The sequence below is a fragment of the Pseudomassariella vexata genome (genome assembly GCF_002105095.1).
Source record: "Pseudomassariella vexata strain CBS 129021 chromosome Unknown BCR38scaffold_3, whole genome shotgun sequence".
Taxonomy (NCBI): Eukaryota; Fungi; Ascomycota; class Sordariomycetes; order Amphisphaeriales; family Pseudomassariaceae; genus Pseudomassariella; species Pseudomassariella vexata.
This window is the reverse complement of record NW_024467958.1, coordinates 1,231,583-1,258,531: the sequence shown is the minus strand read 5'-3', so window position 1 is coordinate 1,258,531 and position 26,949 is coordinate 1,231,583. Positions and strand designations below refer to the sequence as shown.

At 48.1% G+C, this 26,949-nt stretch overlaps 5 protein-coding genes across 5 annotated transcripts; 3 read left to right on the top strand and 2 right to left on the bottom strand.

Annotated features, from left to right (window-relative positions):
• Positions 1 to 8,182: 8,182 nt before the first annotated feature.
• Positions 8,183 to 8,624, top strand: BCR38DRAFT_335658 (uncharacterized protein; the record flags this gene model as incomplete). Its single annotated transcript, XM_040855398.1, has 2 exons — positions 8,183 to 8,275; positions 8,328 to 8,624. Coding segments are annotated over 2 exons (390 nt in total), but the record flags the coding sequence as incomplete, so codon positions are not given.
• A 3,898-nt stretch (positions 8,625 to 12,522) lies between these two features.
• Positions 12,523 to 15,373, top strand: BCR38DRAFT_423444 (alpha-1,2-mannosidase family protein-like protein). Its single transcript, XM_040859589.1, has 5 exons — positions 12,523 to 12,820; positions 12,873 to 13,318; positions 13,373 to 13,869; positions 13,970 to 14,436; positions 14,494 to 15,373. The coding sequence occupies exons 1-5, from the start codon at positions 12,621 to 12,623 to the stop codon at positions 15,275 to 15,277; spliced, it is 2,394 nt and encodes a 797-aa protein (XP_040718785.1). The 5' UTR covers positions 12,523 to 12,620; the 3' UTR covers positions 15,278 to 15,373.
• A 654-nt stretch (positions 15,374 to 16,027) lies between these two features.
• On the bottom strand, positions 16,028 to 16,920 carry BCR38DRAFT_386097 (uncharacterized protein). The gene is made up of 3 exons (XM_040857483.1): positions 16,718 to 16,920; positions 16,527 to 16,658; positions 16,028 to 16,465 (listed from the first exon to the last, which is right to left on the bottom strand). The coding sequence occupies exons 1-3, from the start codon at positions 16,751 to 16,753 to the stop codon at positions 16,184 to 16,186; spliced, it is 450 nt and encodes a 149-aa protein (XP_040718784.1). The 5' UTR covers positions 16,754 to 16,920; the 3' UTR covers positions 16,028 to 16,183.
• Positions 16,921 to 20,971: 4,051 nt separating this feature from the next.
• On the bottom strand, positions 20,972 to 23,804 carry BCR38DRAFT_481982 (uncharacterized protein; the record flags this gene model as incomplete). Its single annotated transcript, XM_040863444.1, has 2 exons — positions 20,972 to 21,336; positions 21,389 to 23,804. The coding sequence occupies 2 exons, from the start codon at positions 23,802 to 23,804 to the stop codon at positions 20,972 to 20,974; spliced, it is 2,781 nt and encodes a 926-aa protein (XP_040718783.1).
• A 589-nt stretch (positions 23,805 to 24,393) lies between these two features.
• Positions 24,394 to 25,266, top strand: BCR38DRAFT_406416 (Snf7-domain-containing protein; the record flags this gene model as incomplete). Its single annotated transcript, XM_040858050.1, has 4 exons — positions 24,394 to 24,399; positions 24,462 to 24,737; positions 24,814 to 25,071; positions 25,126 to 25,266. The coding sequence occupies 4 exons, from the start codon at positions 24,394 to 24,396 to the stop codon at positions 25,264 to 25,266; spliced, it is 681 nt and encodes a 226-aa protein (XP_040718782.1).
• Positions 25,267 to 26,949: the final 1,683 nt, after the last annotated feature.

Genomic DNA, 26,949 nt, shown 5'->3' with positions numbered 1-26,949 from the left:
GGGAATAGGGAATGGGTTACAGTTATCCAGGGCGTCGGATCGGACGGCTATACTATCCCTCCGTATATCATCTTTGCTGGTAAAACTCACCTATCTTCGTGGTACGAAAATAGCCTACTACCAAAGGATTGGGTTATCGCGGTTACGAAAAATGGCTGGACTACAAATGATTATTATTATTATTAAATACGCCGTAGGCTCGAAGCCCCCGGTACCTCTACTAGTACTCCCGTATGTCAAACCGTGCCCTAATGGCTGGACTAAATACATACGCTGCGTCGTCGGTTCGTCCTATTGGCGACTGCGTTGCGTTCACTACCATACTACGTTGGTTCTCAACCTACCAACAAAGTCCCCCCTGAGAAGATCGATGCTATCTGGGCCTTGAAGCTGTCCGACCCGTCCCTAGCAGCCATCTTACAATAGTCCCACTAACTACTGGTTCTCCTGTTGCCGTTGCGAGGTCTCTGCGAGAGTATAGTGGCCGTGGTGCGATGGCGGCCCGTAATCGTTCCCTCGGTCCTTCCAACAGCCCGCAAAAGAGGATTACGTGCTCTGCCGTCTCAGGGGCATCGCCACAGCGGCATAGCGGCGAGTACACGCCAAAAGCCCCTGTCTTGAATAAGAAGGCTGCTAGTCCTATTTTTTCCGTCCTGATCTGGCACAGCGTAGACGCCTCCAGTCGGTTCAGGCCGAAATACTTGCCCCCTTTCGGTATCTGCATCGAAGGGCCCTCCGGTTCCTCAGCGATAGCGCGTCGCTGGCGATCGTGATGCTCTGCTCCGGTGAGCCATATCTTCCTCCAGTGGTCGAGGAGGGCAGCCGGGACCTCCTTTTCCTCACTCATCCACTCGGAGCCCCGGGCCTCCTTCTCCATAGTGTACCCTGCCGGTCGGAGTAGCTGCGACGCCTGCTTCCTCTTACTACAAATGAAAGAGGCGAGGACTGGATTCGACATTTCGATCAACATACAAAGCTTCGTACGAAAGGTGTTTATCGCCTCTTAATTCTCGACGGCCACGAGAGCCACCACTCGACCGCTTTCGAGCTCTACTGTAAAGAGAACTCTATTATCACACTCTGTATGCCTGCTCATTCGTCGCATAAGCTCCAACCTCTCGATATCGGCTGTTTTTGTGCACTGAAAAGAGCGTACGGTAAAGAAATTGAGGATCTTATGCGGGCACATATTATCCATATCTCGAAGGAGGACTTCCTCTCCGCGTTCTTAAAAGCGTTCCAGGCAACTTTTACGATATCAAATATCCAAGGAGGTTTCCGAGGGGCAGGACTCGTACCGTACGATCCGGAATATGTGATTTCACAGTTAGATGTGAATTTACATACTCCAACACCTCCGGGTACCTCGTCTGGCCTTCCTATTATCTGGGAGTCGAAGACCCCATATAACCCAATTGAGGCACAATCCCAGACCGAATACGTGAAAAACCGAGTTATACGGCATCAAAATAGCTCTCCGACAGCTACACTTACTGCACTTGACCAGTTTGCGAAGGGTACGACGCAGGTTATGCACCGGCTTGCTCTTTTAGAGGGTGAGAACGACTTGGATTTGATGTTCCCGTTGAAGGAGCAAAAGGAGGGCACATATGCCTAACCTGTCTGTATTGTAGCTAACTCTGGTCCTCTCTTCGAGGGTCTATGTATGGAAACAAAAGGGTTCTTATATAGTCAATGAATGGTAGACTTGCTGATTAATTCAGACAAGTTGTAGAAGCATATAGATAAGTAGGGAATGTTCTATCCTTGCCACATTTCTCGTAATAGAGGTATGTGGGGATGGTCGCCGTTCTAGGTGGCGATAGTGGCAAGTATAGGACCCACATGGCCCACAGGGCCCATATTGTCCAACTAGTAGTAAAGGCTGCGTTCAGTGGTGTATACTGGGGGCTAGAAGTGTGATATTTGCGGAGAGCTTTGGGGATAGCCTGAAAGACGTCCGCTGTATTGGCTTGATGGCGGTTTCGACGGCTTCTTGTAGTTGTATTCGGCAAAAGATTCGGATTTAGCTCTGATCGTATCTCGTTAAGCATACGGGAGCCTCGTCCAGTGGCTCGTGACTGCTGGGCTAGCGGTATTATTGGAGAATCTGGCGATGGGTCTGGTGATGGGTCTGGTGTTGGCAGTTGTTCTGGTAGCAATCCTTTGTCGGCTATAAGCTCTGGAGGTACTGCCACGGTAATAGAGTCTTCGATTCGCTCTGATGGTTCTCGGTGGTCCACCCCCTCAGCGTTAGAGATGTCGTTAACTGCTTCGTCAACGCTGGACTCAGTTGTTCCATTGTATCCGAGCACGATTTGCAGGGCTGTATCATCATTACTAGCCTCAACTTCGATATGCTGGATTTCATCGTCGATTTCCCTAATCCGGAGAGGTGTGTAATGTTCCGATGGATCGTATACTCCTTGTTCATCGAAGGTTACATCTCGTATGGATATAACTTTGTTTCTGGTCGGGATCCAGACCTTATAGACAGTCTGGTTCTTGTACCCAACATGGTATCCGATATATGTCCGAGGCTCCATCTTCTTTAACTTATTCCTTCCGGCTCGATAGTCTTCGGTAAGGGGATAAGCCTTGCATCCCCATGCAACGAGGTGAGAGACTAGAGGGCGGTGGTCTTGAATCGGGAGATTATCTCGTTTGGCAAGCCATTCTGAGAGAACTTCGATAGGAGTTTTCCACTTTAGTCGTTTAAGTGGTGTCCGATTTGTTAGATATGTAGCTGTTTCAACAGCTTCTGGCCACAGGCTTGGCGGTAGCCGTGAGCTAACTATCATGGCACGCGCTTTGGTATTGATTATCCTCCCAGCTCGTTCGGCGACGCCTACCGGCTCCTTGGTATATGGTGGTGCTTGGTTATGCTGTATGCCGGTACGCAAGATCCATTCCTGAAAATGTTTGCCGAACGCTTTCTCGCCATCTGACGTAATTGTTTTCACGTCAATGTCATACCGTCTCTTAATGTAGGATACAAGGCTTGTAAGGGCAGGAAAGGCGTGCTTTTTCCGTCGAAGGGTATATGTAATCCGTACTCCGGTAACTAGGTCAGTGCCGATTAGAGCCCTAGTTCGTCCGTCGTAGGCTGTCTCGTATTCGAAGAGATCAATATCCATATGTTCCAGGGGTTTGAATCCTCGGTTTTTGGGATGTCGTGTAATGCGGCGTGTCCCTTTTGCGAGAGAGCAGTCTTCGCACTGGATCGTAGTTGGCGCCTTAATCTTTATGCCTGTAACTGCGTACACAAGCTTCTCTAGGCTTCTGGGGCCAAGATGGGCCATCCGTCTATGCCAGAGTGTAGCGTCACCGTCAAGGGGTTTTTGAGGTCGACGTGAATCGTTCCCATGGAGCTCCTGCTTCTGCTCAAACGGATTTGTGGGCCTTAGGTCGATACCCGGCATCCCTGGAGTATCTACTGTAGGTATAGATGCAGGCTCTAGTGGTATTGACACCCTCTCATCTTCGGAGAATTCAGATACCTGTTCGGAGTCGGATTCTGAAGGTTCAGTGGAAATTTCCACATCTGCTTCGTCGGTAGCAAAGGCGCTGCTATAGGTCGCGCGTTGGGAGGCTATAAATGGTTCCAGATCATCGTTGGCAGCGTTGTCGTTTGTTAAGGGAATGTATTCGAGAATCGGCTGGTTATACTTTTCTGTAAGGTAACAGAGGGTTTTCCGATGTCCTGCCCGAATGTAATACAAAGCTTCATGTTCCATATCGTAATAGATGCCGGCTTTCTTGAACAACCTAGCAGAGGCGAGGTTTGTATGCATGGCGGGGACGTAGGCGACGTTCTCGAGGGTAAATACCATAGACTTTCCTCCTGGTCGTCGTATTTGGATTTCGACGTCACCCCATAAGAGGATATCTAGAAGAATACCTCCACTGATGATTTTGTCTGTAGGAGACGCGCTTCTGATTTTCTTGAATCGGGAATGCTGGTTGCATATATGGATGCTGCTTCCAGTGTCGTAAAGGGTTGATCGTTTCAATGGATAGTCTACCTGGAGGCCTGTAGTAAAAGCAGAGACCTCGTGGATCGTATTGACAGTATTTAACTGCTTGGTGGGTGCGCTGGCGTTGTTGCCAGCGCCGTACCTTCAGGCCTTGCCTGGTATGGTATCGTTGCTCTCGTTATTGCTACTGCTGTTGGCTCTTTTGGCCGCTCGTAGCTGGATTTTCTCGATCAACTTTCTAACCTTCTCATCCTTCAGTTTTTCCTCTATCTCTCGCTGCTTGCCCGGGTTCGGGGACCATCCAGTGGGGCGAAGGCTCTCGATAAGGTAATAACAGGCGCTATACCGGTGGTGACTACCACATAGGCATGTACGTGACTTGTCGTTTGTAGAGGCTGCTGGTGGCTCTTTTCCGTCTAGGGTAGGAGTAGCTGCGTGAGCGCCTCTTGAGATGGTATGGTATGTGTTTCCGAAGGTTTTATTCCAACGGAGGTGGTTTGCAAAGGCATTGTAGATAGACTCGACTTCCATTTGCTTCGCTGGTGGGTTCTGGAGCTCCTTGTCGATGTCGTGCTTCCAGTTGCTTGCGAAGTCGCTTGCTACGGGGTATACCGCAGTAACGAAGGCGTAGTGAGCGTGGTACATTGATATGGAGGGTAGGCCAAGCTCCCTTGCTTCGAGGTAGGTCGTCCACCACTCAGAGAGCCAGCTCTGGATGTTCTTCCCTTGGGATAGAGGTTGGCATAGCTTCTGAAAGCGGCCATCGACCTCCATTTTGTACTGTTGGCTTCCTGGCTTAAAGTACTCCTTAATGGCTAACATCTTATCGCGAAGGGTTGGCTTGCTACGGAATAGGGCGTGGTGTCGATCCGCAACGTTGTTAAAGAGCCAAGCGTCGAACTTCTGGGCTTGGGCATCCTGAAGTTGATATTCAACAAGCTTCTCCTTGCGTATTTCGATTAGAAATCTATATTTGTTGAATTCCACGGCGTCGAGGTCGGAAATATCGGTTGCGCCGGCCTTGACCTTACTAACCGACGGGACCAGTGGCTTGGTTGGCAAGGGCACGACCTCGTATTCAGGGAGTTTCGGATCGATGTTGTTCCAAAGTAGAGGGGCTTCTGCTTTGGCTCTGAAATAGAAGGCCTCGTACTGGTAAGGTTCGTCCAGTTTCCCGGAAAGAGTGAGAGAAGCCATGTTGCTATGTAAAGATAATCGACGAGAATGTCTTGAAGGTTTTCCAGTGGCTTAAACGCACACCGGGCTCATAACACTTGGATTTGATGTTCCCGTTGAAGGAGCAAAAGGAGGGCACATATGCCTAACCTGTCTGTATTGTAGCTAACTCTGGTCCTCTCTTCGAGGGTCTATGTATGGAAACAAAAGGGTTCTTATATAGTCAATGAATGGTAGACTTGCTGATTAATTCAGACAAGTTGTAGAAGCATATAGATAAGTAGGGAATGTTCTATCCTTGCCACATTTCTCGTAATAGAGGTATGTGGGGATGGTCGCCGTTCTAGGTGGCGATAGTGGCAAGTATAGGACCCACATGGCCCACAGGGCCCATATTGTCCAACTGAACGCCGCGCTTCGAAAGGCAAATGAGACACTTAGCCGGCGGCGTTATACGAGAAAAAAACGTTTACAGTATGGAGGATCACTTCGTATACAAGCTGGAGAAGATTTACAGTCTCAGAAGCTAGTTAACGGAGAGTTAGATAATAAATCGCGCTGGAGTCGTAGTCGTACGAGGAGGCCAGAGATACTTCAGCAACGCTGTAGGACGTGCGGAGAGCCCGCTCATAATATGCGTACTTGTCAGAATAGTAAAGAGATATCTGAAGAAGATAGTTCCGAGTAGTTTTAATTATTTTTTTACGTTATAGTTGAATTAACTTATGTCTTATTGTACGAGGTCTTAAGAAGTGTTCAATTGGACCGTGGGGTACGTTATGTAAGTTGTTACTTGAGGTTTTGTGTATCTTTTAACTTCCACCACCCCGGTAGTAAGGAAGTTGTTTTAATGGTTACCATGCGAGTTGGGAATCGAGGATTGTTCGATTCCTATGTTATTAGTCACCCTGGATATTTCGGTCTCTATGGCATCGGATGGCGACTATGAATACTTCAGTTTCTGCATTTAGTTGGCAATAGTGAATAATTTGGTCTGCGTGCCCCAGGAAAGCGATAGTAAATAATTTATATATTCATAATTAGCAGCAGTGAGTGTCGACTATGTATGGAACGGCAACATTGAATTGGATGTATAAAAGGAAATCCGACTTTATGGATTTGAGACTGAGTCCTTTCACCGCAATGAATTACTTGTGTTAGACTTAGTAGCCTTCGATTTATCAAGCTCTTCAAATCATCAATTGCTCTTCATGGCTTACTTATATATTCATTGGGCTGGCCGATGACACAATTAAATGAACATCACAGCTGCGAGAGACCAAATACAGCTCGATACCAATTGGAAGCCATGGAATAAATCCTGAGAACTTGAAGTCATTTCTACTGAATCATGATATCTTCCATATTTTGGTTACTTCTGCTTATATCACAACTTTATTCTTCATTATTCTAATGTAACTAGCTAATATAAACACTGTATATCAAATCCCCCGCATTGGTGTTATTCATTCCTTTTGTACCCTGAAATTGTCATTTTATATTCAACCTCGACCTAGACAGACAAAATCATCACTTCTTTTACCACTAGTTTTCATTAGTTTCAATACTGAAGCTTAGCATTGAATGCAATCCTCTGATTGTCCTCCCCTTGCAGTGGAGGACAATCCGATATGATAACCTAACTGAATTACGACAACATTCACGCGACCCCACGCCTCGAGTTATTTGATAACAGAGGACTAGTGGCACACAGTCCACTGGCGGAGCCCTAGTTACTCCTTCTACCGTTACACCTGACGGAGGTTAACTTAGCTGAATCAACATCACAATCCTCCATGATTTGACAGGATATGCCACTGGAGTAAGAAAATGAATCGCAATCCTAATAGCGATTGCTGCGCAAGGTCTTCTGGATATAAAATTGGACATTTGCGAATCTCGATGCAGAACATGTTGGTGTATCTGGTCGTCTGAAGTCTTCGGGTTAAAACACTCCAAGCTCCATCTGGTTGTCTGGTACTTGCGCTTCAGTGTTTCTCTCCAAGATTTGACACAGCGCTTCGTGTGTATCGAACTTGAGTATTTCGAATCTTTCGGGATGATACCGAGATTTAGTCATATGGCGGCATGGTAGGAAATTGATATATCATGTGTGTGCTCATCAGAAGTGTTTTGGATTGCAGCACTATCCAATTCGAGAACAGATTACAACTCCGAGTCTGACGTCTCAAGGTACTTCATTCATATATGGTACTCCTCCCACCTTATTTTACATTTGATGGATGTAACATTATGTTAGCGTTGCCAATTTACTAAGATCTCGACTACCGAGCCAATAGCAGATTTAACAAGTTACGAAGTCAGTTTTTGTCGAGCAAGTGCCTTGCCGGTAACATTGCGAGTAAACTCCTGGATCAAGAAGATTGTATGATTGAAAACACCCGTCTCCAGCTTTGCTTTGATCGATCGTAGCTCGACCGTTTGGGCGTCTGTTTCAGATTCAGTTGACTTTTGTTCTAGACCAAGCTATCCCCGCGAGGTGATTCGCGCGCGGAGACCAACACTACTCCGCGTTTTTAAAACGTCGATATCTGATTTCTCAACGAAGGTTTGGTGGCGGGAGAGTTCCGTACATGTTTCTCCCATCCTGTTGATCTGCAACAGCCATAGCCAGCCCTAACGAACGACGTATCGATTGCCGAATGGAGAACTCCGTGCAAGATGGGACAATTGTTACGCGTCAACTTTTGAACAAAACCTAGGAATAAAGGGCCATGACAACAATACTAGGAACTCGGCATGTTGACATCACTAGGTAGCAGCTCCAACGTTCAGACGAAATAACGTCACAACTGGCCTGAGAATATCAATTATGGAATCAGAGCCTTGGATCTGTAGCGTAGTTTTAAGGCTGTAGCTCCCCATTTTCTGATTTCGGACGTCCGTATGATTGCTTTTGTATTCTTTCCGCATTTACAGCGATACAATATCTCTATCTGGTTAAGGTATGGTCATTTGGCAGGCTCAATAAGACCATAACTGCCTTGAAGGCAGACTACACCTTATAAATGGCTCGACGACCGGCTCTGGTGACTTGCTTGGCCGTGTTTTTCCTCGGACGTGTAAACGGTCAAGACCTGATGGGAGAACCGACCTGCGCGGTGAGTAGTTAACCATGGGAATTTAGTACACCACACCGACTAATATGCACAGACACCATGCGTAAAGACCGCAGTACCGGCTGGAGGATGTACTATTGGGGATATTGGTTGCATGTGTGGCCCAGCATTTGTTTCAATATTCGCGATACTAGGTCCCTGTCTGGTATTACAATGTGAACCGAGGGATATAAATTCGATGTCCACGATCGCATCGGCGCAGTGCGAATCTGCAACTTTGGGGCTTTTCACAACCACCACACCTACTGGGACCGTCGGGAAGCAAGACGTCACAAGCACAAGTGCATCGAGTACACAAGAACATACCAGCAATGTGACACTATCCGCGCCGTCGACGCTGGTCGTGTCTGCGGCAATGACCCCGATCATACCTTCGCCCACAGTAATCTCAGGATCGCCGTTTGCCTCATCTTCTTTCTTTTCTGGGTTAGGCGAGAGCACGCCACCAACCACCATGCTTACGCCTACTTCAATGCCATCTTCAACGCCATCAAGCTCGAGCAATGAGACGGATGGAATGGGAGAATCAAACGAGAAAAGCTCGCGTGTCGCCACGACAGCCGGGATTGCGGTGGGCTCAGCATCGGGCATCTTTGCCTTTGGGATTCTGGGGGTATTCTACACCTTTAGAAAGTCGAGATGGGGACAGGCATACCTACAGGCGCGGCGGAGCTCGATTGATTTGAGCTTTCCCCCATGGCCAGAGGTGGAGAAGAGGAGGTCGAGGTTTCCGGCGATACATGTCAATGCCGGGCGGAGTATTGTCGAGTTGGATGCACCGCAACCGATCTTTGAGCTCCCTGGGAGTCGTACTTTTCATGAGCTTCCGGGTTGACATGATTGGGGGATTGTGGGTAGCTACGAAAACTCACCATTGACATATAAGAGTATATTTAAGAAGTGACTGGTCATCTCAGGGCTTGGCCTGGCTTGTCTGGCCACACTTCGTACGATCTTGCATATGAGTTATGCCGGTAAGATACCTCAACACGAGCTTGGAGTTCATATTTACGACTTAATTACACAAATAGAACAAGTACACGGAAGTTTTCTTGTATTCTGGCAAGTGACTACTACATATCGGGTACATCAGCCATTTGTTGGTTTGGCTATTCCCGTCGGTCAATATATAACGAATGTTGTAGCTCTATGGAATGGATATTTCAAACAATGGCAGCTAGTCTATCACATATCCACGAATCGTGGTAAGTGATCTTTAGAATTATGAGAAACTGTGAATAATGAGAATGACTATAAGTGTTCGTTAACCTATTATATTCATCGCAGTTGCTGATGGCATGGATCAAACTTCATCATACTAGATTTACTTTACTTAACTTATTCCTGGTTTATGGTTATGTTGATTCCTTGCTTTAGCCACACCCTGAAGCTACCAACTATTATGGCTGACTTTATACTTACCCATGATTAACTTGTCTTCGTGATGCTTTATTGCTTTTCTTGGGCCCGCGCCTTCTCCCTAAGCTTATTTTCATCGGCCATGCTTCATCTTATTATGGTACGCTGTCCAACTTCTTGTCCCAATTTGCGAGGGATCTCTGTTACCCTATAAATAGACTTGTTGCTTCGTGCATCAACGCGTTGAGCTTCCCGTGCCACTTTTGGATTTATTCAGCTGCTCGCTGCGTACGTGGAACTCAACGTCAATCAACGTCGACCCACGACCCTTTCCGCCTCGTATCCGATTTCTTGGACAGTTGTATAAAATATACGAGGATCTCGAAGTAATGCTCTCCGAAAGCACGATGACCTGGGGTGTTCAGCTTGAAGTAGTAGAGTTAAATGGCCTTACTATAATTCAGGGTCTCGCCGTGTTGGAGTTTGCCTCGTTTGCGGATGGATTTCATGACAGCTCCATATTCTGTATGTAATTTTGGTATCTCTAACCATGTCATATTGGCCAACTCTAGTAATTGATACATAGGGTGTATCGATGCAGATGGCTCGGCACACACACTCGGTTAGTGCTTTCCCAGGCTACTTGGGCGCGACACCAAAGAAGACTCCCGAGAGAGTAGCATGGCAGCTAGCAAGGGATATGGCAAAATTGACCATCTGACTGCGCACAATAATGTCCAGAAGATCCATCGTGATATATAGGCAATAATTTGAATGAGGAATTAATGCTTGCATAAACCACGGGAGGCGTTTACAATAACCAAGAGAACAAAATGCAATGCCCGAGTCAAAAATTGGACCACCTATATTTTGCGTTGAAGCGTATGCTTGGCTGCCTCGATTGATAGTGCAAAGCCGTCACAGATTTGATCACTGAATCCAATCCTTTTAGATGGCCAGGTTATGACAGCTCAATAACCTCGGATGAATCAGAGGCCTCAGGGCCAGCAATCTCTTCTACCGCAAGTAGCGGGACCAAAGCTTCGCCCATTTCTAAATAGGGCCATAAGTCAGCGATTACTTTCGTCGAAGAAATCGGCTGTGGAGACAATGATGATGTGTGCGAAGCCTCAATACGCGGAAAGTGCTATGCTTTAAATAAAAAAGGAAATCAGTAATTCCTTGTTATCACAAAACTGACTTGACCTAAGTTCAGCTATATACCAGTTGTGATGCTGAAAGACGAATACAGAGTGAAAGGCCCCCTGGCCTTGAGGTTTCGTGGGAAGGCACTACGTTGAAACTCGAAGAAACTTGTGTGGAAAACTGCAGTATCCCCATCGATTCCCATTGGATCAGGTTGCTCCGTCAACCTGGCATTGTACTCCAAGTGTTGGTCTATGGACATCTTCAAGAAACTAGGAATGAATAATTGGCTGTTAAGTGCCATGGTTACGTCATGTTTGACGGCCCGGATGAAGTCTTCGATAATGACCCCTCTCTACTGGGAAAAGATGAGAATGACACATTCAACCCTGATCCTGAGGAATACCGACTTGGTCCTCTTGTATCCCAAGAGCGAGAAATGGAGACTTAAACCAGACGACCTCCCAGTATACGATCTCGTCAAGGGCCTCATTAAGGACAAGCCAACCTTGAATTCGGCCATTATTCCACGCATGATGAAACATCTTAATTGTACTGCCTTAGAATTTGCATCCTTGACGCCAAGGAGGATACGTATCTAGATGGCAACTTATCGATCTTGGCAGCTCGATGAGTACTCTAGATACCCGAGTGAGGCGACGACCAGGCCATAGTGGGTATCGAGCGGTTCGACGAGATGCTCAACGATTAGAACGACGAACACCCGCGTGGTGGGCGGATATGGCGAGGATCGATACCGATCAGTAACATCATAGAGCCTTTGCGAACTGCGTCTTTCTACAAAGATCTGCCCGGCGATTTATTTCTTCAAAATGAAGTTCAACCCATCTGCTTTTGACTGGCGATCTGTTTCGGGTTGCACACAATAGTAGGGGAAAACACATAAGCGGAAACCAGGAAGTTACCGGGAGTCCTAGGGTCGAATCCTACTGTAAAAATACCGGGGACCCGTTGAGGGGGACGCGACATGTGCCCGGAAAGCGTTGCAGATAGTATTCTATACAGTAGGAGTTCTCAGAGGTGCACTTCCTACATGGCAGATCTGTCAGGTACAGAATATAGTTTTATCATGGAGTGACAGACCATGAGTTTCCCCTCAGTTGGCAGTTGCTGTATGGGTCGTCTCCATTTACTGCCTGCCTTGGCGGCGGGGTAGCCAACTTCGTATCAACAAGCGGGAAAGCAAAAGAGACAGCTTTATGTATACTTTGGTTCGAACTCTCATGCATGTTCGTCATTTAGAATACTATGAATTTCAACTTTCCCAGAGGAGCGTTTCATTCCCTGGCTTCTTATTACATCGGACTAATTCAAATCTGCAAATGCTACCCTCGGCTGTGAATCATGAAATGGTGGAGAATATTCAGTAGGTGGCCGTTTATCCGCTAGACGGATAAGTGGCGTCATGATCCAGCAACAGAAATCCCGCTTCTCCCTTTACATGTAATTATAGTCGGACCAAGTCCAACTTTCTTCACCGCCGCAATACTCGTAGCAGGGTTAAGATGGCAACAAAATCGAGAAGCGTTGACTGAAGCGGGGATTAAGTGGACTTCTGCGTCTGCACTATCGAAAGAAAACCTGGACGGTTCGTCAGATGTCATGGGGTTTGTGGGGTGACAAGTTCCCCGGAAATTGGCGAATGATCGGGTGGAAAGAATTGCACCATCTTACTTCTCCAGTACTCGTATTTCTTTGTTCATATAAGTCGCCGTCATCCAGATCTGACCCCACTGCGATACAGCAGCCACCCAGTCTCGACCATTCTTCTTGATTCCACAGCCTTAACTGCGATTTCGAGATGGTATCTCTCCTCTGTGGTGTACTTTCTCTGGCTCTTATCAGCACAGTCTTCGGTGAAACCCGAGATTTCACCAAACATGTCAACCTGTTCCTCGGTACAGAGGGAGATGTACCAGGCTCAGCCTTCCGGGGAGGAAACGTCTTTCCTGGAGCAACGTTGCCATTTGGAGCAGTCAAAGTGGGAATGGACACAACGAGGTATGCAGGCTATACACGGTTGCTAGCCATTCTCTGACTGGCTGCTGGACAGATGGAACGTTTCATATCAAGCGAATGCTGGATACACGCCCGATGGGAACGTCACGGCCATCTCCATGCTCCACGTGAGTGGAACTGGGGGAGCGCCTACGTATGGACTCATCCCACAAATGCCTCTCACTACGCTCGAAGGTGTTAATCTTTTGGATAATATCACATACATGCAGCCTCGTGTGGGTGATGATGTGGCCAGTGTGGGTTATTACAAGACCCAACTTGAAAATGGCGTCACGGCGGAGATGAGCGCTAGCATGCATGCTGGCGTCATGAAGTACCAATATCCGGAAAACGAAGGTCGATATGTCGTGGTAGATATAAGTCACTTTCTTCCAAGTATTGGGAAGAAGGAGCAATGGTACAGCAATGGGGTCATAGAGCGGAGCGACGACGGCACTACGTACTCTGGATATGGCGTGTACCGAGAAGGTTGGGCCACGGGTGAGTTGGTTCATTCATTATGTTTAAAATGGGCCTCAATTGACTTTATCATAGGAGGAGATTACAGAGTGTACTTCTGCGGCCAATTCGATACTGTTCCATCAAACGCACAGTTCTTCTCTGGAAAATACACAGACCCTTATTGGCCTAACGCCACTGATGTGAACCCTGTATTCACCGATTCAACATACATCCAGGGCGGGACTGTGAGCTATCAATATGCTGACCGCGTTGGCGCCTTATTTGAGTTTCCCGCCAACGCTTCGACAGTCACATCAAAAGTCGGTGTCTCTTGGGTTTCTGCAGATAAGGCATGTCAATTTCTGAACGAGATTGTGGGTTGGGATTTGAATGCAACGGTTGAAGCAGCCAAGGACCAATGGAACACGGAAGTCTTGTCAAAGATTGATGTTACGAGCGCGAATAAGACACAGCTGGAGATGTTTTACACGGGAGTGTACCATTCTCATCTGATGCCTTCGGATCGCACAGGGGAAAACCCCTATTGGGAGTCTGACGAGCCATATTATGATGACTTCTATACACTTTGGGTAAGCCACAGCCATGAATTTTATATGTAGTGTCACGAAAACACTCGGGGATGGTGATGAATGGAGTAGCAATCAGCCCATGCTAACTCTGAATTAATAGGACACATTCCGATGCACGCACGCATTAATTTCACTCATCCTGCCCCATAGACAAATCGACATGATTCGCGCCATGATCGATATCTGGCGGTTCGAGAGATTCATGCCTGATGGACGAAGTCGCAACACCAACGGAAGAGTCCAGGGCGGTTCAAACGCTGACAACATCCTTGCTGATGCGTACGTCAAGGGGCTCCAGGGAGACATCAATTGGACCGACGGTTATCTTGCCATGAAAACGAATGCTGAGGTCGTGCCGTACAACAACTTCGACTGGGAGGATCTCAGCGGAAGCACCAAAGAAGGCCGTGGCGCACTGCTAGACTGGAAAAAGTATGGTTTCGTGACACCGACTTTCGGGAGGAGCATCAGCAAGACGGTTGAGTATTCGCACAACGATTTCTCGCTAGCTCAGGTTGCTAAGGGAGAGGCGCACAAGGACGTGGCATTATACCTTAATCGGTCAACGTAAGTCAAATTACTTTCATTTAAGTCAGAAAAACCCATGGGTAACATTTGGAACAGGGGGTGGCAAAAAACGTGGGCGGCAAACGTCACGTCTCTCAATTTTACCGGCTTCCTGGCACCAACCTATGGAAACGGCAGTATCAAGGAGTACGATCCGCTGAGCTGCGGCGACTGCAACTGGCAGGCAATCAGTTACGAGGGTGTCCCATGGGAGTACAGCTTCTCGATCCCGTTCGACATGAAGACTCTCATTTCCTTGATGGGTGGCACCGAAACCTTCGAAGAACGACTTGATGCGATGTTCATCCCAGGATTGGCTCAGTCTAACTCAGGGGGCAATCGAGCTGGCGACACAATCTTTAACCCTGGTAACGAACCCAGCTTCATGACCCCGTTTCTGTACAATTATATTCCAGGGCGGCAGCACAGATCCGTAAGCCGCTCAAGGGAGATCCAGGATCAGTGGTACAACACCGGGAGGTCCGGCGTTCCCGGAAATGACGATTCGGGTTCCATGAGTAGTTGGATCGTGTGGAACATGATTGGTATTTACCCTGTTGTCACTCAACCGGTGTATCTCATTCTGTCGCCGCGGTTTGAAAATATGACGATTCGACTTGGAGACGACGGTGGTGTACTGAGAATCAAGGCGAGTGGATTGGAACAGGGTAGTTTCATTCAAAACTTGAAGGTGAATGGACAGATGTGGAATCAAAGCTGGGTCAGTCATGAGGATCTTGTCGGGGGAGAAGGAGGTCTGCTGGAGTTTGAGATGGGGCCTGAACCTAAGATGTGGGACACGGGGGAGTTGCCTCCCAGTCCGGGACATTTGGGCCAGTGACTTTGCATGCGATATTGAGTGACATCTATGACTATAGCCAAAGCTAATTTTCAATAGAAATTGATGGCCACCGGGTTACTATCCTGGAAAGCGTGCAGAAATGAAAGGACAAAGAACGTGACAGCAATGTGCTGAAGTCGATTGATAATTTCGGTACACGCTCAGTGCGTGTGGATATCAAAGGATTATTCTATTAATCGGTAACAGCTTCCAACCTATTCGACCGTCGTTCGTTCCCTGGAGTAGGCTTAAGGATAACGTCCCACACTCACATGTGGGACACCCAAAAATGCCTTATTAATACCTCTAGCCTCTAACTTCAACCTCTTTATCTTTACCAATATCGATTTAATCGTTACGAAATTTTATGTACGTCTTCTTTATACTACTATGAGTTAATATACCGAAGATGATATTGAAACGGGGTCAGGCGGTCAGTAGGATATACCTACCACCTAACACACTGAACAGACGGCTCCAGTACCAACAGATCCCATCTGGTGGTCTTATCAGACGAAGATCGTGGTACTGGTTATAAGAGTGAAGCTCTTATACGTCTGGTGCGCGAGTTGGTCGGATGTGCCTCTGATACTCGTATCGTGATAATAGGATCTCGAACGTAAAGATAAGCTGAATAACTAAAATAACTAAATAACTGACTGAAAAGCGAAGGTGAAGATATAGATAAGAAGGAGATGATGATATGAAGATGAGGATGATGATGCGTGAAGATGGGGGACTCGTGTCCTACTCTGCCTCTGTGCCTCTTAAAGAAGAGAAAATGAACTTTCTCCTAGCCCCGTAACCTATTTCCCTGATGTCCGGCCTTACCCCGTTACAGTATGTACTAATAACCGATCTGCGCTACAGTTAAAGGCCAAATACCCACATCACTCCTCAGAACCCTTAATACACCGCCGCGCCAGCCAACAAGAACATAGCCAAAATAATCCAAATACCCCCCATCCACGTCACACTCCTCACCATACCCCACCTAGGGTCGTCTTGCAATATCACGTAGACGATATTATACGCCACCCGCGTTCCCAAGTACACAATCGACAGCGCGTTCGCCGTCTTCGGGTCGACATCCGCCGCGTTAACCGCTACTACAGCAGCAGCATAGAGCGATATGGTCTCGAGGCCGTTGGCTACGGCGGCCTCGGCACGGAGGATGCGGTTTTTGGTCTGGGCGGTTCTGGTCAGTTTATGACGCATGGGTGGGGATGGAACGAAAAGAAGGGCATACCTTGTAATCTAGATCATCTGCTTTGGAGACGGCGGGTTGGTATTTGCGTGGATCGGCTTGGTTGAAGTACTTGCGGCCCAGAATGGCGCTGTAGACTTTGGGGAAGAACAGTAGAATGAAGGCCGCGGGGATCTGGCGGGAGTGTCAGTTTGATATAGTTAACTGCGTTCAACATGATAGTCGCAACGTACTGTGAAGAATGTGAAGTTTCTGTCGAAGGCCGCCATTGCGAAAAGAGTGTGTTGAAGCTTGATTGAGGTTAGAAAAGTAGGTGGAGCGCTTATATCCTGCGCTCCTATCTAAAGACTCAAGAGTACCTATATGCAGAGTCGTAGGATTAAGGTTATTTGATGACTCTTGGCATCGCAGAGCTTGGCTAGGTGTTTGTGTTTTGCTTGCATTGCAACGAGACAGAGGTGAGTTGAAGAAATAGTTATTGCGCAGTGGCCCAGTTGCCCAAACGTCCGCAGGTAGGATGGATCCTGAAACGGGCACCCGTTTCAGACTGGCTCCCCATAATTCCCACTCACAATGCTTGCCAATTGTTTCCCCCACTGTGAGTGTCTTGGATTTCTCGAAGAGGTAATATCTACTCCAGGGGGAAAAGGTTTATTTATAAGGTGCTTCCTTAGAGTTGTTCGTATATTTTCTGGTCAACGGAAACATGTATTTTCCTTGAGAAAGCAAAATAAAAGAAGAGAAAACAGAAGGAAACAAGCACCATTCGTATAAATTAGATCTTAATTTACCCACTCTAGGTTTTAGTACTATTTTCGTATTATCCTGTCAGATGATTCACCTTTCAGGAATACACTTCTATACTTATACAGCTGCAAGGTCGTTCGCTAGCAGCATGCAGCCAAATCTATGCTTTGTAAGATTCATAGATAGGAATTACTCTATCAGCTATTGGTGACAACGTGTGACCTACGGAAGAATAACGGATGTGTCAAAGTACGATTCAATGATATTCTTGGTAATGGTATCCGAACCCTGTGGTCCTGGTTAAGAGCCTATCAAGAAGACGATATTTATATGTAGCTTGTTTCAGCTTTGTATGTTGAAGTCCACACAATCATCTGGCCTGTCGCCTTATGAACACCTGTATTACCCTTTGCCGACATTTATGTAAATATGGCGTCAATAATGTCAGTGAAGCGCTTCCCCTCTTCCGTCACGACCTCCAACTAGTGCGGCGGTAAGTCGATCTTGCGAGCGACTATCATCCCTGGCCACTTCGCGTCGCGGAGCTCAGGTGTCTGATAACCAGATACGTATTGCAAAGGTGCGTCAAACCGTCCAAGCTGAAGCTGCTGGCCACACTGTATGCCAAAACAACACTGTCGATATTCACGTATTGTTGATGCAAAAGCCAGGTTGGCTTAAAGTTCGGGAGAGTAGCGAATACGATCCCACTGAACCCTGCATCAGATTTTGTGTACCACGAGCACGAACTAAGGAGGGTCGCCACCGGCGGACTCAAACGTGGGCGGTAGTTCGTTGGAAGTATTATTGCAGATCTATGCATGTGTTGAACACATACAAGACTCCGAAGGGTGGCTGGTATAGCCTACTCTGTCCACCAAAGCATTGACTCCGAAGTCTCTCGAGGAAACCGCGAACAGGGCTATCCGAGTGCGAGCCATGCCTTTGCGTGCACCATATGGACTACGCCTCGGGAGCCACGGTCCTCCAATAAGGCGACTGTTTTGTCTGGGACGGAGACAAGCACACCCAAGGAAAGGATTAAGCCAGGTTAACCCATCTTTTTCACTTATTAATAAATATGGTAGTTGGTGAATGTCTAGTTGCTTAGCAGGTTGTCTATCTGTGCTCTCGTGTATATAAGATGAACAGGAATATCCTCGCCTGCGGTCTCGTCGAAAAAGTAGGCGAGGCCAGCAAGAGGATGTTCGAAAGTCTGCCCCGCCTGATGGGAGAGCCATTGAAGTTGGGCCTTCGCATTGGCTTGGTATCTTAAACTGATAGTGGAATCATAACAATTGCTGGTACACTGCCGGTAACCAGCGCCGACTGTTTAACGAATGCGTTTCGAGATCTTAGAACGCTTCGCAAGAAAGATAGGAAACTTGGGGGAAAATGGGGGGAGGGGGCAGGGGGGTTTCAATTACAAGATGCTTACATTCGGGAGCTTAATCAATCCTTCGCCCTGAGATGCCGTCAGTGGCAGAGTCTGGAACAGAACCCTAATAGATGCGCTGTGGTCTCGCTCATGTTCGACGCACCGAGTGTAGTGTATGAACCGGTCCCGGAACTGCAAGCCACAACAGTATTAGTTATAGTTGTCACCGAATATGAAACCGTTCTGATGGAAGAAGCGGTAGTCGTGGCTATTTTCGTCTGATCGGTCATATTTAAGACCGTATCAGTTGATATTGTGTTTATGGCTGCGATCGAAGAGGAATTCCTAGCGCCAATAGGGGCAGTGACGTCTCAGTAGAGGCGTTCTCCGTCTAAGCAGTCTCAGTGGGTTTATTTGTTTAGTCCTGACTTTCGGGGAATTTTCAAATCAGATCTGCCTGTGCCATAAATGTTATACTATCCATCGGGTGTCTGAAAACATGTGTAAACCTATGGGTCTGAGCCTCACCGATCTTGACACCAATACTGGTTAGAGGTACTATTGGATTGTGGACAAATGGTCTTGTATTGAAAGTGTCACGATCTCTGGAGAGTCCTGAGAGAAGTAAATGGCGGCCATAGGGGCCTTATATAAACAGAAATGACTGATGCCTGTCCCACAGCCAGGACTTATGTGGTTCAATGGGTAGAGGTCATATTGACCCATACTTCGTACGGTTTGCGGCTTTACTTTTCTCCTTGACTTGGCAGTCTTGATGGAGTAGCCTTGAAGGTCCAACAGGTACGCCTCTTGTACCCAGGGAGGAATACTATCTCGATGGTGACGACGAATGGTAAACCCGCTCGAAAACTCCACATTATTGGCCGAATAGTATCAAAACGAAGGGCCTTATGGTTTCGAAATAATAGATACGGTGGTCATGTTGCAAACGATAAATTTTAATTTCGAACAATAATCCGCGTTGCTGATGTAGACTCTTAATCTTTATATAGTGATGGTTCATATGAGAGAACCCCAACAGTGCCCTCAGTCTCTATTATTGGATATAAACTCATAGTACTTGCATGTAGATAGACTTTCTCTGTATGGTAAACCCAGTGTTGTCACCCAACAAATTTCAACACAGAAGCACAACGTCGACAGCAAAGCCATTCATTTTTTCGACACTTTTTCTCTCTATCCGCGGTTTTCTATGTGCAGAATTCACCGTTAGACATACCTACATTTCCATAGGGGTCCCTTTGGGGCCTGTGTTGGTTCGGCTCAGCACCACTGGGCCTAACTGGATAAATACAACCAACAAATACCTAGTCACGCGTTCAAGCTATGCCGTACCATGTGTCAAGTGTTATAGTTCACGAAGTGAACCACGGCCAGGCGATATATCCTTAATTACTGAGGGATTGATTAAAGATTAAGACCCGGTCTCTCAAAGTCTAGTGCAACACCTTCAGGCAGACGTTTCACACACATATAACTACCTCAGATCCAATATATATACTACTGCGTCAAGTGTCCGCAGTCAGTTCATGAAGCAACATGCCATTTTTCGTATCTGGCTGCTCCACACCGTTAATCAGCCAATACTTCATTGACTCTCCATGACAGCCTTTTTGGTCCCATCGGTGCATAGGGACCAGCTGCTGTGTCACAGTTGCATCAACAAGTCTTTGCAGTTTCGGCCCGACCTGAGCAAATATTGTTCTCTTCCACGCCCGAAATCATTACTTCAGATCACGCCAAAGGGACTCGCAGCAGGCTCGACATGATTGAAGTTCACAACAGATGATGCGGCGGCCAAGACTACATGATTCCGTTCGCTGCGTGACTAAAACCATGATGCAAGACTTAATCAGAGGTCATATGCTCAGAACATAGGACAACATTCGGAGTATGCTATGCACACAACCGCATATGCGAGCATACTAAAGTCTTAATTGGCAATCACTTCAGCACAGTGTACTACGAGTCTCCAGATCGTTATCAGTCTTCATTTACTTCGTCTGAATTAAAGCACTTAGGTACATGAGAGTGTCGAGTAGAGAGTAACCTGTTCTCCGCTAACCTCCAAGCCTGCAAACCGAAGGAAGTAGATACCTTATCATTCATTCATTCATTTGCAAGACCAACAGGCGGAGTCCGCTTCCACTATCGACCATTTTTGCTCGCTATGCTGCCCCGTTTTCTTCCCTACTGCAAACACACAGAAGAAAATAAAGGAAACCCGAACAATTTGGATTGCTCGAGAGGGTGATTTAAGAGAGAAGTGGTATTGTGTAGACCCAAAGTCAAGCCATGAACGCCGTTCGATGCCTGATAAGATTCAATGGCGACGTTTTACTTAGGAAATGCTGATGCCTCCAGCGACAGCCTGCGGGTGTGCGTCGAGGTCGACCGCGTCAACCGTGGAACGCTGTTGGGCACTTTCGCGTACGAGGTTACCAAAGTACTTCACAGCGACTCGGCTCTCTTCTCTGACTTTCATGGTTTCGTCCCGCTTGGCCCCTAACTGCTCTACTGACCGAGCGAGTCCAACCCGCAAGTTGTCAGCAGGAAATCGCAAGACCTTGCGCACTGAGCTGGATATGCGAGTACTGTTGGAGTGAATATAATCAATGGATAGCAGCTGTGTAGAAAGTTTGGTCGAGAGTCGATGGGGCAGGGATTGTGGAATTTGTTGGAGCACATAGGCTGTGGCGGACACGACTACACCACGGTTAGTACAGGCGGTAAAGCCTATGTCAGACGGGAAGCTTACCTGCTACGACGATACCAGGGATGATGAGTCGTCGTAGATTGTCGTTGCCGAGGACTTTAGCTGCGCTCAACGCGTGATCCATCCATCCGTATCCACCAATAAGTCTGCCACCGACAGCAGTTGCAACAGTCAGGGCCATACCAGTACCGGCAACTTTCTCTTGCCGCTGCACCAGAGTTGACCAATCCACGAAGTCCCAAAGTTCGGTGGGGATTTCGACCTGTTTGGCGAGAGCATCCCTCCGTCTTCGGAACATGACATCAGAACGGAAGTTGAGGTCGTGGTACTCGTCGCCAAGATGCAAAATGCCGAGCTGCTTGATGGCATTCACACCGCCAACAGTCTGGACGCGAGCGTGCTCCTCACAAGCAGTGACGGAAGCCGAGATCTCAGAGAGCATTTCGTCCTTGAGGGCTTCCGCATATTCGAAGGCGCTAAAAATTCCATGGTATGGAACACCCAGGTTTCTGTCCCCTATATTGGTAATCGCGGAGTTCAGTGACATCCTTGTGTAATCATAGATCCCTTTGCAGGTTTCCTCGATCGTTTGGTCGATCTGGTCGCTGACCTCGGACTTGGCCCTCGTCGATGATTCAAGGAGAGGCTCAAGATCTCGTAGCTCTTGTGTGACCCGATCGAGTTCGGACTGGGCGACTTCCGAGTTGACAGTGGCGAGTACATTGACGTCGTTGAGGATGTTCGTTAGGTACGTCTTGGCTGGGGCAAGCTTGGACTTGGCTCTCTTCTCCAACACAAATCTACGGAGGGATTGTTCCAACTTCTCGAAATCTTGGATCTTCTCCTTCTCCTTCTCCTTCCCTTTACCTTTCGGGTCATTGGGGTCATCTCCACCGCCGCCTCCGCTATAGCTTCCGCTGCCTCCTCCGTCCGGGCCGCCAGGTGGCGGTGCTGTGGGGACGGCATTGCTGGAGACAAAATGAACGAGTTCACTTGACTCCTTGAAGGTCCGTGGACTGAGGCCATATACCTGATCCAGAATCATCTTCTGACAACGTTCCTTGTTTCGAATGCCATCATAACCGTTAACGACAATGAAAAGGTACGCTTTCTCGGCTGCGGCTGCCCAGATGAATTCCTTTGCCGACATGGTAAAGTGGTTGGCTGCGGAGACGACGAAGACGACCACATCGATTTCCTCTTGTCGCGCGAACACAGCTGTGGTTTTGGTCGTATCTGAGTTGAGACCCGGCGCGTCGATCAAGGCAATGTCAACCACGCCGTTGTTGAGCAGCGATTCGTCAATGGATCGAACATCCCGCACGTAGACCTTGCACTGCATATAGTTGCTATTGTCGATGACGATCTTCTCAAGCTCCTGGAGTTTGAAGACATCGTACGTGGTCTCGTCGTGACGGTTGTATACGGCATACTTGTGAATGGCATGGACCTCCTCGATTCCCCCGTTCTCTCTAGCGTCAAGCACTTCGCAGAAAATGCTGGTGCAGGGCTGCTGATCCTCTGGGAGGACTTTCCGTCGCAGGAGGGCATTGCAGAATGTTGACTTTCCGGCGTTCAGGTCTCCAGTGACCAAAACCTTACTTGACGTGTCCTCTATTCTTTCTCCCAGTGACTGCAGGTGCTTGATACTCGAACTAATCTTGCCATCGAGTAGCGATGCGATCGACCCTTTCTCAAGAGAATGGACCAACTCGGCCTGGTGCAGAGCGCCGAGTTTAAGGTCCAGCTTCAAAACGGAGAACTCCTGCGCAATTTGAGGTGACATCAATCGAGGTTCGGAGGCGGCTTTGTTCTCTGCGTCTTTGCTTGATTCAGCGGTGCTGTGGTTATCCAGGGTTGTCGCGGCTCTGCGTAGGTGTCCCGGGTGCTGTGATGATGACGGCTCGCCTCCTATTGACATTGATTGCGTGTGGTGGAAACCTGGACGGAACGAGGGCCTCTCTCTGCTAGAGGAGCTGCTGTCAGCTGTTTGCACCGACGGGTAATGCGCCGGCCACGTGGCATTGTTTTCCTGCAGCTCCTTCAGCAGTTCGACGACTTTGTTTATGGAGCGCCGAAGCGATAGGCGCTGTTGGTTATACCACAGTTGGTGGATGGCAGCGGCTTGGTTTCTTCGGTCGGTATCGCCGTGGCCCGTAGACGTCTGGAGTGGCATGTCTCCCCGACTCGGATCGGTTCGTGGAGATCCCATGGGTAGCCTTGGGGATCCAATATCATTGCCAACTGTGCTTCCACCATATCCCGAGTCGCTGTCAAGTAGTGATTGTAGTCGTGCGGCGTGATGCGATGTCGAGCCATTCCCAACGGTTACATAGCCTGGCCGACCGCTGCTCCCGGCGCCGGCATAGGAAGTCGGGGCTGCGTCGTGATCGTCATCTTGCTCATCGTGGTGTCCCTTTGGGGACATTCCCTTGGACGAAAAGTACTCTTGGCCCATAGCTAAATCGTGAGATCCATCAGCGCCTGTGTTGACGAAAAACGAGCGAGGAGAGCGGTAGGTTAAGGGATTTCGGTGTGGTGATAATACGATTCTTAATGAGCTGTTCCGGTCGGCTCCTTGGTTTAGCATTGAAATGGTTAGAGGCGAAATTTGCCTTTGGGAGGAATACGCCACATTGATTGGCTGTAATGCGGAGTTCGGAAAAACACGTCATGCACGATGATTCAAGTATGGCAAGTGGATCAAGCGAAGCGATGTGGATAAGGACAATGGCTTCGATAACGCGATAACGATAACATCAGGTAGGTACGTACCATGCCGGCGCACTTGGGTGTCTGCATGTGCCTAACTGACTAGCCAAGCAATCCACGAACCAAGACGAGACGAGACGGCAACACCCGACACGTAACCTGCTTTCAACCTCGTCAGATACCCATTCGACTTCTCAGGAATCGAAACAGCGACTCGAGACTCGAGAGTCGAGAGAGGGAGCGCCCTGCTGCGTCCGCATTTCATTGAGTGCACCCTCGTCTTCGCTACGTACAAGTGCCCCGGCCTCTATCGGACCTTTCCACCAAGCGCCGCCATGAATGTAGGCATCTCCTCTCCCTCTGCTACTTCTGTCCAAGCAACTTGCTAACAGCCAACCATCAGATTCTGGAATGGGCTTTCGGGAAGCGCATGACGCCCGCCGAGCGTCTGCGCAAGAACCAGCGCATGCTCGACAAAGCCATCCGCGAACTTGACCAAGTGCGGGTCAAGCTTGAGAAGCAGGAGAAGACGCTCGTCAACCAGATCAAACAGAGCGCCCAGAAGGGTCAGATGGGTGCCGCTAAGATTCAGGCGAAGGACTTGGTGCGCACAAGGAGATACGTCGAAAAGTTCTACGGCATGCGAAGTCAACTGCAGAAGATATCACTGCGACTCCAGGTGAGGCGATTCAACCATGCGCCGACTTCCATCTAAGAAGAGCTGCGATGGCTAACCAACTTCAAACCTGCACTAGACCCATCGAACGAACGAACAAATGATGCAAGCCATGAAGGGTGCGACCGTGGCCCTGGGCAGCATGAACCGATCCATGAACCTGCCCGCCCTACAGCGCATCGCCATGGAATTCGAGAGGGAGAACGATGTAATGGAACAGAGGCAAGAGATGATGGATGATGCGATTGACGATGCCATGGATGTCGGTATAGAAGAGGAGGGTGACGAGGTCGTCGAGCAAGTCCTGGAGGAGATCGGTGTGGATCTCAACCAAGCAGTGAGTGGCATAAATCACGACGTCCGTCCGCTTCAAGTTCTAACATGTACGCAGTTTGGGGAAACGCCTACCGGGTTGCAGGCCGACAAAGTTCCCGAGGGGAGAATTGCTCAGGCCATCGGCGGCGGCGGTGGTGGAGCCGCTGACCCAGGTGATGACGACCTTCAAGCGCGACTTGATAGTCTGCGCAAGTAACACGGTGGCCTCGAAGATGCTGGATATTGTATATCTCTCCTTAGTGTTTTGCAAAAATCAGGAATTTGAGGCAGTGCCCGTGGGTCTTTGCGGGCACTTCTGCTTGCCGTGAGACACTCGGTGTCCTGGCATCGGTTGCATGTTGGGAGCGAACTTGGTTTCGCTCCCCGAACTTCAGTGGCAACTCCTTTCTATCCGGACTGTGGTTCAAGGCGTATCACAAGCAAAGGCACCATCGGACTACCAACGACAAGTATGTACGATACTACGGGGATGTGGGACTACCATCGTTGTCGGCGTCGGAAACTATCCTCGGCATGGCTGCCGTCCAATAACAATTTCAATAACCATCCAAAGGCACATATTACAGGCCCTATCAGAAACCCGAGCCTTTCAGCTGATGTCGGCAGCTGCTGTAATGATTTTTGATCCACTACTGAGATCGACGAGTGGCATTTGAGCCTGAGACTCGATATTATTGTACACTATTGCTTGCCAATCATTGGTGTGACCCATTTGGCACATATTTCCTCTGATTGATAATTTCTAGTTAGAGAAGATTCGTAAAGTGCACAACACTGTGGTTCGTTGTTAGTAGTATTGTGATTGCACTCCAAGGCGGTGGCCAGCTTGCTTTGGTGAATATGTTAATAGAACATGTGACGAGTGGTCCACCCATATCACTTAGGCATATCAGCACCTACGGAAACATTTTACGTTATTCTTTGTTACCAATATCACGACGGCTTCCAATACATATTCACTCAGTCCCTGGAGAAGAAGCTCCAGCTCAATGCTGGGCAGTATACTCTTGAGTGGTCACCAGTTGCCGCATATAAATATCATGATGTTCGATTTCCACATCCACGAGTCTAGATTAATCCCAGCAAGAAAAGATATCCAGTAGAATAATCGAATCTGGATAATGAAAACGTAGTCTAAGCCATCCCTGGGCCTAATTACAATACCTTCAAGGTACCATAGACAACGCCCCCACTGGGAATTACTATGATATCCCAAGCTTTCCTCTACTTTTAAAGACCAGTCCTGAACTCCGCTACCGCAGCATTCAAGTCGAATTGAGATTCCCAGCTAAACAGAGATCAAGGACGACCTGGGCTAGGTACAACTTGTGAGCTTCACGGTATCTTCTCTTGCTCAAGAGACGCATCTAGAGCTGGGAAAGTCAATGCCCACTTACTTGGTCTTCCCACTGGCACCGAACTTGGTTTCGAAACTGGCCAGCCGTGCTTGGATGTGTTTCTGGCGGCTCTCTTTGTGACATCCCGTTTCCGCACTTGGCACCCAGGGTGCATCGGTCTGGGTGAAGTGCATGATACGGGATGCCATCAGGTCAGAACCATCTTGATTCGATGTCTCAGGGGTATTGAGGATCACGCAAGTTTTTTTGCCCGGTGATTTCCCCTCTTTAAGAGTGACCGTAGAGGATTTCGTCATGTTGGGGTTCGTTTGTAAGTGTATAGGATATGGGCAGTATAAATTTAGCAAGTCATATTGAGTCTCGAGAAGTGAGCGATCATGGGTGTATTGTGTCTAGTATTGAGAACATGAACGTTCCTTCACGTATTTATATACAGTTACTCTTCCATAATTAGGCAATAGGTCAATAGTACAGATCTCGCTCGGAAGAAAGACTGTTTTGCAGATATTTACCACTCACTC